Source organism: Salmo salar, chromosome ssa25, assembly GCF_905237065.1.
Source record: "Salmo salar chromosome ssa25, Ssal_v3.1, whole genome shotgun sequence".
Taxonomy (NCBI): Eukaryota; Metazoa; Chordata; class Actinopteri; order Salmoniformes; family Salmonidae; genus Salmo; species Salmo salar.
Window position 1 is genome coordinate 42284910 of NC_059466.1, and position 13186 is coordinate 42298095.

At 44.9% G+C, this 13186-nt stretch overlaps 1 protein-coding gene and 1 long non-coding RNA gene across 11 annotated transcripts in view; one reads left to right on the plus strand and one right to left on the minus strand.

Moving 5' to 3' along the window:
* LOC106586831 (diacylglycerol kinase eta) overlaps positions 1 to 13186 on the plus strand; it is a 161362-nt gene that overhangs the window by 142662 nt on the left and 5514 nt on the right. For 3 of the 9 annotated variants that reach the window (XM_045707356.1, XM_045707353.1, XM_045707354.1), the window contains 6 exons: positions 2143 to 2303; positions 2581 to 2686; positions 3380 to 3472; positions 3799 to 3918; positions 4344 to 4449; positions 5973 to 6460. In XM_045707356.1, coding sequence (XP_045563312.1) covers positions 2143 to 2303; positions 2581 to 2686; positions 3380 to 3472; positions 3799 to 3918; positions 4344 to 4449; positions 5973 to 6319 — 933 coding nt within the window. In that variant the 3' untranslated portion in view covers positions 6320 to 6460. Of the gene's footprint in view, positions 1 to 2142; positions 2304 to 2580; positions 2687 to 3379; positions 3473 to 3798; positions 3919 to 4343; positions 4450 to 5972; positions 6461 to 13186 lie in introns of those variants that run through there. The other 6 variants (XM_014174540.2, XM_014174541.2, XM_014174542.2 and 3 more) reach the window with 3 other exon arrangements.
* On the minus strand, positions 6401 to 7401 carry LOC123730491 (uncharacterized). Of its 2 annotated transcripts, none has more exons than XR_006761929.1 (3): positions 7316 to 7401; positions 6617 to 6714; positions 6401 to 6492 (listed from the first exon to the last, which is right to left on the minus strand). It is a non-coding gene; the product is annotated as an uncharacterized lncRNA (long non-coding RNA). The 2 variants fall into 2 exon arrangements; XR_006761930.1 differs by having other exon boundaries at positions 6617 to 6726.

A 13186-nucleotide genomic window follows, 5' to 3' on the forward strand; every position in this document is an offset into this window, starting at 1 on the left:
TATTGCAGAAGTATCGCGGAAGGTCCATGTTAAAATGTTATGTTTTTTTGGGGGGGGGGATTGAGCCGACATGTACAGCGTTTACCGTGAACGCTATCTCCGCAAACATGGGAAAATTGCCTTTAAATTTAAATCGAGCTATAACGCTGATCTTCTGCAATATGTATTGAATCCTATCTTAAACTGTTACTGTATGCCCTGTCTCTGACTCTGTCGCTGTGTCTGTCCCTGTCTCTCTCTGTTTCTGTCTCTCTCTGTTTCTGTCCCTGTCTCTCTCTGTCTTGGTCTGTGTCTCTGTGGATGTTAACTCCTTTCCTTCCTGTGTCTCCTCTCTGTGTCCCTCCCTATGTCTCCATGTGTCCCTCCCTGTGTCTCCTCCTTGTGTCCCTCCCTATGTCTCCATGTGTCCCTCCCTGTGTCCCTCCCTGTGTCCCTCCCTGTGTCTCCATGTGTCCCTCCCTGTGTCCCTCCCTGTGTCTCCATGTGTCCCTCCCTGTGTCCCTCCCTGTGTCCCTCCCTGTGTCTCCTCCCTGTGTCCCTCCCTGTGTCTCCATGTGTCCCCCCCTGTGTCTCCTCCCTGTGTCCCTCCCTGTGTCCCTCCCTGTGTCTCCTCCCTGTGTCTCCTCCCTGTTTCCCTCCCTGTGTCTCCATGTGTCCCTCCCTGTGTCCCTCCCTGTGTCTCCTCCCTGTGTCCCTCCCTGTGTCTCCATGTGTCCCCCTGTGTCTCCTCCATGTGTCCCTCCCTGTGTCTCCTCCCTGTGTCTCCTCCCTGTGTACCTCCCTGTGTCTCCATGTGTCCCTCCCTGTGTCCCTCCCTGTGTCTCCTCCCTGTGTCCCTCCCTGTGTCTCCTCCCTGTGTCCCTCCCTGTGTCTCCTCCCTGTGTCCCTCCCTGTGTCTCTCCCTGTGCCCCTCCCTGTGTCTCCTGCATGTGTCCCTCCCTGTGTCCCTCCCTGTGTCTCCATGTGTCCCTCCCTGTGTCCCTCCATGTGTCCCTCCCTGTGTCTCCTCCCTGTGTCTCCTCCCTGTTTCCCTCCCTGTGTCTCCATGTGTCCCTCCCTGTGTCTCTCCCTGTGTCCCTCCCTGTGTCTCCTCCCTGTGTCCCTCCCTGTGTCTCCATGTGTCCCTCCCTGTGTCACTCCCTGTGTCTCCATGTGTCCCTCCCTGTGTCCCTCCCTGTGTCTCCTCCCTGTGTCCCTCCCTGTGTCTCCATGTGTCCCTCCCTGTGTCCCTACCTGTGTCTCCTGCATGTGTCCCTCCCTGTGTCTCCATGTGTCCCTCCCTGTGCCCCTCCCTGTGTCCCTCCATGTGTCCCTCCCTGTGTCTCCTCCCTGTGTCTCCTCCCTGTGTCTCCCTGTGTCCCTCCCTGTGTCTCCTCCCTGTGTCTCCCTGTGTCCCTCCTTGTGTCTCCTCCCTGTGTCTCCATGTGTCCCTCCCTGTGTCTCCTCCCTGTGTCTCCATGTGTCCCTCCCTGTGTCCCTCGCTGTGTCTCCATGTGTCCCCCTGTGTCTCCTCCATGTGTCCCTCCCTGTGTCCCTCCCTGTGTCTCCTCCCTGTGTCCCTCCCTGTGTCTCCATGTGTCCCTCCCTGTGCCCCTCCCTGTGTCTCCTGCATGTGTCCCTCCCTGTGCCCCACCCTGTGTCTCCTGCATGTGTCCCTCCCTGTGTCCCTCCATGTGTCCCTCCCTGTGTCTCTTCCCTGTGTCTCCTCCCTGTGTCTCCTCCCTGTGTCTCCCTGTGTCCCTCCCTGTGTCTCCTCCATGTGTCTCCCTGTGTCCCTCCCTGTGTCTCCTCCCTGTGTCTCCCTGTGTCCCTCCCTGTGTCTCCTCCCTGTGTCTCCCTGTGTCCCTCCTTGTGTCTCCTCCTTGTGTCTCCTCCCTGTGTCTCCTCCCTGTGTCTCCCTGTGTCCCTCCTTGTGTCTCCTCCCTGTGTCTCCTCCCTGTGTCTCCCTGTGTCCCTCCTTGTGTCTCCTCCCTGTGTCTCCTCCCTGTGTCTCCATGTGTCCCTCCCTGTGTCTCCATGTGTCCCTCCATGTGTCCCTCCATGTGTCCCCCCTGTGTCCCTCCCTGTGTCTCCTCCCTGTGTCTCCTCCCTGTGTCTCCCTGTGTCCCTCCTTGTGTCTCCTCCCTGTGTCTCCATGTGCAGGCGTTTGAGAACACTCTGAAGTCGTGGGAGGACAAGCTGAGGTATGACAAGCTGCCCCTGCGGTCACACCTTTACTCCCAGCAGTCTGTGGACCTGGCCACTGAGGAGGAGGTGGCCCTCGTACAGCTGGTTGCCCGCGCTGCAGACGATCTCATCACCAGGTACACACAAGATCTAAACACACACACACACACACACACACACACACACACACACACACACAGACACACACACACACAGACACACACACACACACACACACACACACACACACACACACACACACACACACACACACACACACACACACACACACAAACCTATACACCACATTTTATTCCATTTTAAACTGTTATCTTGAATACTATACCTGTAAACACTCTGTCCAGTCAGCAGTCAGAACGGTGCCCTCTGACCTCTCCCCTTGTCCAATCACAGGATCTGTGAGGCAGCCAAGACCAATGGGCTTCTAGAGCAGGAGCTGGCTCACGCCGTCAACGCCTCATCACATGCCATCAACAAGACACACCCCAAGTTAGCCGAGGTTAGACATCATCAAGAGGATATGAGTAGTGATATGAGTAGTGATATGATGAGTGATATGAGGAGTGATATGAGTAGTGATATGAGGAGTGATATGAGGAGTGATATGAGGAGTGATATGAGGAGTGATATGAGGAGTGATATGAGGAGTGATGTCAGGAGTGATGTGAGGAGTGATGTGAGGAGTGATATGAGTAGTGATATGAGGAGTGATGTGAGGAGTGATATGAGGGGTGATGTGAGTAGTGATGCGAGGAGTGATATGAGGATTGATATGAGGAGTGATATGAGGAGTGATATGAGGGGTGATATGAGGAGTGATATGAGGAGTGATGTGAGGAGTGATATGAGGAGTGATGTGAGGAGTGATATGAGGAGTGATGTGAGGAGTGATGTGAGGAGTGGTATGAGGAGTGATGTGAGGAGTGATGTGAGGAGTGATGTGAGGAATGATGTGAGGAGTGATATGAGGGGTGATGTGAGTAGTGATGCGAGGAGTGATATGAGGATTGATATGAGGAGGGATATGAGGAGTCATATGAGGAGTGATATGAGGAGTGATGTGAGGAGTCATATGAGGAGTGATATGAGGAGTGGTATGAGTGTGTGTGATGTGAGGATTGTGTGTGATGTGAAGACTGTCTGTGATTCCAGCTGTCTAATATTGGGTTTGTTTGTATTGCTGTGTACCCAGAGTATGGCCAGGAACACTGCTATAGAAGTAGCCAGTAATGTGAAGGCTTTACACAATGAGACTGAATCCCTTCTGGTGGGACGAGTATCACTGGTGAGTTACATACTAGGATGCTAAGCAACATCTATGATCAGTTTAGTCTTTCCGTATCCTAACAATAACCATTAGGAGGGAAAATCAAGACTGACCTTAGATCAGCGTCTCAGGGCAACCTCATCTTACTCACATTCTCTGTAGAGAATATGTGTTTATCTCCTTCATACCAACTCCTGTGTATACGTGTGTGTGTGTGTGTGTGTGTGTGTGTGTGTGTCAATGTGTCTGTACGCGTGGGTGCGTGGGTGCGTGTGTGTGTGTGTGTGTGTGTGTGTGTGTGTGTGTGTGTGTGTGTGTGTGTGTGTGTGTGTGTCCATCCACAGCAACTGGAACCCTCAGATGAAGAGTCTTTATCCAGTGCTCTGCAGAGTGTGGAAATGGAGCTAGGCAAACTAGTAGATATTCCCTGGTTATACCATATACTGCAGCCTAATGAAGATGAGGTGAGATTACACATACTAGTAGATATTCCCTGTTTAAACCATATTTAGGGCTCTTGAGTGGCGCAGCGGTCTAAGGCACTGCATCTCAGTGCTGGAGGTGTTTCTACAGACCCTGGTTTGGTTCCAGGCTGTATCACAACCGGCCGTGATTGGAAGTCTCATAGGGCGGCGCACAATTGACCCAGCGTCGTCCGGGTTAGGGTTTGGACGGGGTAGGCCGTCATTCTAAATAAGAATTTGTTCTTAACTGACTTGCCTAGTTAAATAAAGGTTAAATAAATAAAATGTAAACACCGCAGCCTATTGAAGATGCGTTTAGATATTACACACTAGTATATATTCCCTGGTTATACCATATACTGCAACCTATTGAAGATGAGGTGAGATTACACACACTTCTAATCCTACACCTGTGTCCCTCTCAGGACCCCTCGTTAGAGTATGGCAAGCGCAACAGTCGTAGCAGCATGTTCAGAATCGTGCCAAAGTTCAAGAAAGAGAAAGCTACAAAGAAGACCAACCCTCAGTCAGGTAAGTCTTCATCTTTTTTGTCTCTCTCCACAGGCTAAAGATATACAGTAAAAGGTGCTATCTAGAACCTGAAGGGTTATTCGGCTGTCCCCATAGGATCACTTTTTAAATAGCCCTTTTTGGTTCCAGGTAGAACCCTTTTGGATTTCAGGTAGAACCCTTTCCACAGAGAGTTCTACATGGAACCCAAAATAATTATATCTGAAATCAAGAGGGTTACCCTATTGGGACAGCCAAGGAACCCTTTTGGAACCCTTTTTTCTAAGAGTGTACGCACCACACACACACATACAGAGTTGTATACTTTTAAGTTATAGCTAAGATCTTTAAGGTATCTATGTGGCCTGAATTTTGTGGTTGTAATGCATTATAACCACCCAGTGTGGTGTCAGGGATTGTCTCTGTGATTTCCGTCTGCCCTGGTCCTCAGTCTGACCCATCCATCCAAGAGCACCCATCTTCCTTCTGTTCATGGTCTCATCCACCTGTTTACACATGTACAGCAGTCACAAACCAAGGCCAAAGGCAGTGGGCTAGATGCAGGGCCAAAAACCCAGGGGTTGCCCAGAGAAAGAAAATTTGTCCTTCATGATGACTGATACAACAGAACATCGACTACATTTGTTTATGAATATTACTACCAATTGAACATGAAAAAGCTATTTTTTGACTGTATGTTTATGAATATTACTACCAATTGAACATGAAAAAGCAATTTTTTGACTGTATGTGTATGAATATTACTACCAATTGAACATGAAAAAGCTATTTTTTGACTGTATGTTTATGAATATTACTACCAATTGAACATGAAAACCAGCCATTTTTATTGTATGCTGTAGCTGCACTCTTCAATCTAGATTAGAATACAGAATGCAGGTCGTCTCAGAAATGACTTTTGGTCATTGTTTTAGGGTGAAATAAGAGCTCATATAATGCATACAAATAGAACGCCAGGGGTTGGCCGGTCTTCTGCTTCAGGACCCCGTCTGATTGGTTGGGAGTGTTAATCCTGCCCACAGTGAGGAAGGGCAGGGATTGGGTGGGGCGTTCTATCAGGTTGCACAGGCTTCTGCCATCCTTCTCCCTCCTACTTCCTGTACATCTGTGTTCTGATTGGTGGATAACCTGCATGCCCTCAGCCTCTCTGGAAGGCCATTGGCCACAGCCGTTTCCGACCAACCAACCTCCAACATCTATGCTAACCCCTCCTCTTTTCCGCCAGCCACTGCCGCCTCTCTTCCCTCTCTCCCTTCCTTTCTTCCTCTACCTCTCCTCCTCTTCCTGTCTTCCCTTCCCTCTATTGGGATTTCCTCTCTCTGATTGTGTTTGTGTATACATGTGTGGATGTGTGTGTGTGTGTGTGTGTGTGTGTGTGTGTGTGTGTGTGTGTGTGTGTGTGTGTGTGTGTGTGTGTGTGTGTGTGTGTGTGTGTGTGTGTGTGTGTGTGTGTGTGTGTGGGAGAGAGGGTCTCAGACACTGAGCGAGCGCCTTCTTGCTCTCTGTACTGCCTATGTGTGTAGTGGAGAGATGGGGTACAGAGGAGGTAGGAGTCTGGCTGGAGCAGCTCAGTCTGGGAGAGTACAGAGATACCTTCACACGCCATGACATCAGAGGCTCTGAACTGCTGCATCTGGAGAGGAGGGACCTGAAGGTATACACACACACGCACGCACACAAACGTAACACACACACTAAAACATACACACATACACGTGCACACACACACTGTTACTTCATCTATCACCAGATCAACTCTCTTTCTCTCGGGTTCTCTCCATCTCTTTCTCTCTGGTTCTGTTGGCCGTTAGCTGTCTTCCTGTTTGCTACTCTGTGCTGCACTGCTCTGCTTGGCTTCCTCTGTGTGTGAGAGTGTTGCTTACCTACCGCAGGAGACTGGCTGTAACTCACTAACCCCTCAGTCTTCACTGGTACTATGTGTGAACTGGGAACGGGACAGTCCTGGGGAAATGGGGTAGGGTTGAGGGAGGGCTGGGGTAGGGGAGGAGGGGCTAGGGCAATGGGACTGCTCAGGAAGGTTGGCTGAGGGAGGATTGGAGCTGGGGTTAGGTTGGTACCACAGACCGAGACAAGAAGCTGTTTTAGGTCAGAGTGATATAGAGACGCTGTTCACGGACAGAGCACAACAACTCCCAGTAATACTGACCCCAGGGGTGTGAGTGGACATGCCCTTTGGAGTGCTGCTGAACATGGGTGGCATTTTCTTGGAGTTATAGGAGAAAGATGTTCAATGTTGACTCCACACTGAGAAAACACCTCAGGGAGAAACAAGAGGTGTATTAATTAGTCAGATTCCGATTGCATAACATCTTGTCTGTGACACAACATTTTGCTACTGAAACCATTTAATGTTTATGCTAAGTCAAAGAAAATCACGTTTTATTGGTCGCATACACATATTTAGCAGATGCTATTGTGGGTATAGCGAAATGCTTGTGTTCCTAGTTCCCACAGTGCAGTAATATCTAACAATACACAACAGTAATCTAAAAAAGTAATCAAAAATTAAACAGACAGGGAAGGACATAGATGAATTTGTCCAATAGAAACTCTCGTTTTTGTTCCAAAATGTTTTCCGTTTGAAGTAAACGGTTTTGCAACGGATTCCGACTAATGATGCACTCCCAGGGATATCCCACACCTCATTACCCCCATAACCTCCTTACAGATGATGGAGTCATTTAGACTGTTCTATTTCACATTGTTTATCAGAGTTTCATGTACCAATGATCCTAATGGATCTATAGAAGGTGAAGTGAACGATGGCAAAGCGAGGGGATGACTTTTTTGACATTAAACAGTAATCGTTTTGCACTCATCCTTACGAGCGACAGGCCTAACATACCTTGGACTGTGCCAGTGTTTCTCTGTCTGTGTCCCCTCATTCCAAATCTGTCCCCTCCATTTCTATGACAAAACCACCATTATCTGTCGAAAAAACATAATTGGAAGTTAAAAAAATATCCTAAACGCTATTACATAATTATAATTGATCCTTTTTAGAAACATGGTAACACTTTATGTAACAGTTACAGTTGCAATGCATTGTGATGCGTTATAATGCATTATGATGCATTTATAATGAATTATAAGACTTGTCATATGCATGTAAGAGGAGCTTATAATGTTTTTTTTTAGTCTGTACATTATTTTTGCAGCATAGAAGTAAGGGTAACTGCATACGTTCTGTACATTACCTTGGAAATAATGGACAACGCACCATTGCAGAGTTAATTTTTCCAAGGTAATGTACAGAATGGCGGCTTTTATCCCGCTTATACCACAGTTGCCAAAGAAAACAATATGAAAGCACACATTTACTGGTATAAAGACTTTTTTTTGTTGATATTTAAATCGTTCGATTAGTTAAATATTTATGGACGTGAGCCAGTCGTTCATTCTTTATGTTCCGTTGCCATGCTCAGTCGCAACGTTCTTATCCCTTGCTTGCTGCTAGCTAGCTAGCCAACTAGCTAATACTACACAGTCATAACATCAAAGTTTATTCCGTTGCGTTTGTTTAAACTGTTTATCCTGCTTACACCACAGTTGCCAAAGAAAACAATACTATAAGTACACATTTACCAGTAGAAATAAAACATTTTTGTTGATATTTACAACGATCTTGTCACGACTTCCACCGAAGTCGGTTCCTCTCCTTGTTCGGGCGGCATTCGGCGGTCGGCGTCACCGGTCTTCTAGCCATCGTTAATCCACTTTTAATTTTCCATTTGTTTTGTCTTGTTTTCCTACACACCTGGTTCTCATTTCCCTCATTAAGTGTTGTATATTTAACCCTCTGTTCCCCCCATGTCTTTGTGTGGAATTGTTTGATGTAAGTGCTTGTGCACATGTTTACTGGTGTGCGACGGGTTTTGTACCCATGTTTGTTATTCTTTATGCCGTTGGTTTTTTCAATTAAACTGCTCCGGCTATTACCTAGTTCTACTCTCCTGCGCCTGACTTCCCTGCCACCAGTTACGCACCCCTTACAGATCTCTTGCTTGTTAGCTAGTCAGCTAGCTACTGCTAAAACCGCCATGACCTCTGCAGCCAGAATAACATCAAAGTAGCTGTTTTCTATTGACATTCATTAGAACACATCCATAATAATGAGTTGATAATGCCCGATTTTGTCTGGCATAGCTAGAAAAGTCTGCCTTCTCATCAGGACACCCGACACTGTTCATTACGAGGAGATCGCAATGCATATCAAACACTAGGCTAGAAGCTAACTAAATAGTTTGTTGCTAGCAAACCTGCCAATATGACAACCTAAATCAAAAAATACTAGTTGCTTAACCTCCCTGGGCAAGCATCCCACCTAGTCAACAGCCAGTGGAATCGCGTGGCGCGAAATACAAATACCTCATAAATGCTATAACTTAAATTTCTCAAACATATGACTATTTTACACCATTTTAAAGACAAGACTCTCGTTAATCTAACCACACTGTCCGATTTCAAAAAGGCTTTACAGCGAAAGCAAAACATTAGGTTATGTCAGGAGAGTACCCTGCCAAAAATAATCACACAGCCATTTTCAAAGCAAGCCTATATGTCACAAAAACCAAAACCACAGCTAAATGCAGCACTAACCTTTGATGATCTTCATCAGATGACACTCCTAGGACATTATGTTATACAATACATGCATGTTTTGTTCAATCAAGTTCATATTTATATCAAAAACAGCTTTTTACATTAGCATGTGATGTTCAGAACTAGCATACCCACCGCAAACTTCCGGTGAATTTACTTAATTACTCACGATTAACGTTCACAAAATACAGAACAATTATTTTAAGAATTATAGATACAGAACTCCTTTATGCAAACGCTATGTCAGATTTTAAAATAGCTTTTCGGCGAAAGCACATTTTGTAATATTCTGAGTAGATAGCCCGGCCATCACGGCTAGCTAATTTGACACCCACCAAGTTTGGCCCTCACCAAAATCTGATTTACTATAAGAAAAATTGGATTACCTTTGCTGTTCTTCGTCAGAATGCACACCCAGGACTTCTACTTCAACAACAAATGTTGTTTTGGTTCGAAATAATACATAGTTATATTGAAGTAGCTCCGTTTTGTTCATGCGTTCAGGTAACTATCCGAAGGGTGACGCGCGAGCGCATTTCGTGACAAAAAAATGTCAAAATATTCCATTACCGTACTTCGAAGCATGTCAAACGCTGTTTAAAATCAATTTTTATGCGATTTTTCTCGTAAAATATCGATAATATTCCAACCGGGCGACATTGTATTCGTTCAAAGAGAGAAAGAAAAACATGGAGAATTCACATGAATGTGCATCTCCAGTGTCACTGTTCTCAGCTGGACCACTCACAAAATCTCCTGCTGGTTTTCGCCCAGAGACTGGAGAGACGTCATTCTACTTTCTGGCGCCATCTGAGAGCCAATGGAAGCCTTAGAAAATGTCACGTTACAGCAGATATGCTGTATTTTTTATAGAGATGCCCTAGAAGGAGAACAAATTGTCAGACAGGGCACTTCCTGTATGGAATCTTCTCAGGTTTTGGCCTGCCATATGAGTTCTGTTATACTCACAGACACCATTCAAACAGTTTTAGAAACTTTAGAGTGTTTTCTATCCAAATCGACCAATTCTATGCATATTCTCGTTTCTGGGCAAGAGTAGTAACCAGTTTAAATCGGGTACGTTTTTTATCCGGCCCTGCAAATACTGCCCCCTAGCCCCAACAGGTTAAAACAGCTGGTCAAATTAGAAATGTGGGAGGATTTGACAGCATAGCACCACCTGTGTCATGGCTGCAACAGTAGGGAACAGATAAATTAATGTTCATCACTCACCACGTTAGGTCATCAGACGCTCCCAAAAAATATGTCTCTACAAAAATCTATCAATGCTAGCTAGCTAAGTTTTTTCCTCGTTTACAACATATACAATTAACTTTGGGTGGTTGTTGATTTAGCTTTCTGTAACTTTGTAGCAAGTACAGCCTGCATTGTATCTTGAATGCAAGGTGTCCCGATATATTTTCCAACTGTCCCGTTATCTGGTTTAATGTCCATTCTAGAATGCCCTTCTAACCAATCAGAAGTATTCAACAATGCTGTGGTATAAACATATTATAATCCTTATTAGAATACATAATGAGGGCCTCTACACTTCCAAAACAAGTTATAAAGCATGCAGTTTGGCTTTAAGTAAAGTGTTACTAAACTATCACACAGAAAATGACCAAGGGATCATAAACACAAACAGTGTCAGCTGCATGCTGTTCAGTCGTGTACTCCACGTTTGAATATTTGCTATGCTAATTGAAGGTAGGTACAGCACAACACAACATGTCTGTTCACACTGTCTGTTTAGTCATTGACCAGAAGATGTTGTTTATACAGTACATGACCTGTTGCTTTTTATTATTTGGAAGCTCTTAGGTGAAGCTGCCTTTAAAACCCCCAAATGTCGATGTCCTCAACCCCACGGAAATCTAATTAGCATAATACAAAAATGTACATGCACCTTTAAGGTAGAGATATTTGTTTTTGAAATGGATGCGTCTCATTCCACCGCATCCGCCTATGTCGCACTTCTGCATGATAAACTTGGATTAGCTAACAACGTGCCATGATTGACGGTTGCAGATCATGGGCCTCTGTACGCCGATGTTCAGTAGATATTCCATAAAAAATCTGCCGTTTCCAGCTACAATAGTCATTTACAACATTAACAATGTCGACACTGTATTTCTGATCAATTTGATGTTATTTTAATGGCCAAAAAAAAGTGTTTTCTATCAAAAACAAGAACATTTCTAAGTGACCCCAAACTTTTGAATGGTAGTGTACATGTCGGTTGTTTTGCTCTAGGACGCCCACAGGCCTCACAAGACTCGTCTAGATGAAAAATGAATGGAAGTATACTGTATATGGAGACTGATTAATGCCAAAAATACAGTGGCTTGCAAAAGTATTCACTCCCCTTGGCATTTTTCCAATTTTGTTGCATTACAACCTGGAATTAAAATTGATTTTTTTGGGGGGGGTTGTATTTTGAATTACACAACATACCTGCCACTTTGAATATTTATTGTGAAACAAACAAGAAATAAGACAAAAAAAAGAGAACTTGAGCTTGCAAAACTATTCAAAGTCAATACTTTGTAGAGCCACGTTTTGCAGCAATTACAGCTGCAAGTCTCTTGGGTTATGTCTCTATAAGCTTGGCACATCTAGCCACTGGGATTTTTTCCAATACATTTTTTCCAAGACATTGAAATGTTTCCCCTTAAACCACTCAAGTGTTAATTTAGCAGTATGCTTAGGGTCATTGTCCTGCTGGAAGGTGAACCTTTGTCCCAGTTTCAAATCGCTGGTAGACTGAAATAGGTTTCCCTCAAGAATATCCTTGTATTTAGCGCCATCCATCATTCCTTCAATTCTGACCAGTGTCCCAGTCTCTGCTGATGAAAAACATCCCCACAACATGATGCTGCCACCACCACGCTTCACTGTGGGGATGGTATTCTCGGGGTGATGAGAGGTGTTGGGTTTGCGCCAGACATAGCGTTTCCCTTGATGGCCAAAAAGCTACATTTTAGTCTCATCTGACCAGAGTACCTTCCATATATTTGGGCAGTCTCCCACATGCTTTTTGGCAAACACCAAACATGTTTGCTTATTTTTTTTCTTTGAGCAATGGCTTTTTTCTTGCCACTCTTCCGTAAAGCCCAGCTCCATAGAGTGTACCTCTTAAAGTGGTCCTATGGACAGATACTCCAATCTCCGCTGTGGAGCTTTGCAGCTCCTTCAGAGTTATCTGGGGCGGCAGGTAGCCTGGTGGCATTTCGCTACACAAGCATTTCGCTACACTCGCATTAACATCTGCTAACTATGTGTACGTGACCAATAAAAATGTATTTGATTTAGTGGTTAGAGCGTTGGACTAGTAACCGAAAGGTTGCAAGATCGAATCCCAGAGCTGACAAGGTAAAAATCTGTCGTTCTACTCCTGAACACGGAAGTTAACTCAGTGTTCCTAGGCCGTGTTCTTAACTGACTTGCCTAGTTAAATTAAGGTAAAATAAAAAACAAATAGATATCGTTGGTCTCTTTTTTGCCTCTCTGATAATGCCCTCCTTGCCTGGTCCGTGAGTTTTGGTGGGCGGCCCTCTCTTGGCAGGTTTTTTTAGTGGGCGGCCGTCTCTTGACAGGTTTGTTGTGGTGTCATATTCTTTTCATTTTTAAAATGGATTTAATTGTGCTCCGTGGGATGTTCAAAGTTTCTGATATTTTTTTATAACCCAACCCTGATCTGTACTTTTCCACAACTCTGTCCCAGAGCTGTTTGGAGAGCTCCTTGGTGTTCATGGTGCCGTTTGCTTGGTGGTGCCCCTTGCTTAGTGGTGTTGCAGACTCTGGGGCCTTTCAGAACAGGTGTATTTGTACTGAGATCATGTGACAGATCATGTGACACTTAGATTTCACACAGGTGTACTTTATTTAACTAATTATGTGACTTCTGAGGGTAATTGGTTGCACCGGATCTTATTTAGGGGCTTCATAGCAAACGGGGTGAATACATATGCACACACCAATTTTCCGCTTAGAATTTTTTTGAATTTTTTTAAATCAAGTAATTTTTTTCATTTCACTTCACCAATTTGGACTATTTTCTGTATGTCCATTACACGAAATCCAAATAAATATCTATTTATATTACAGTAAT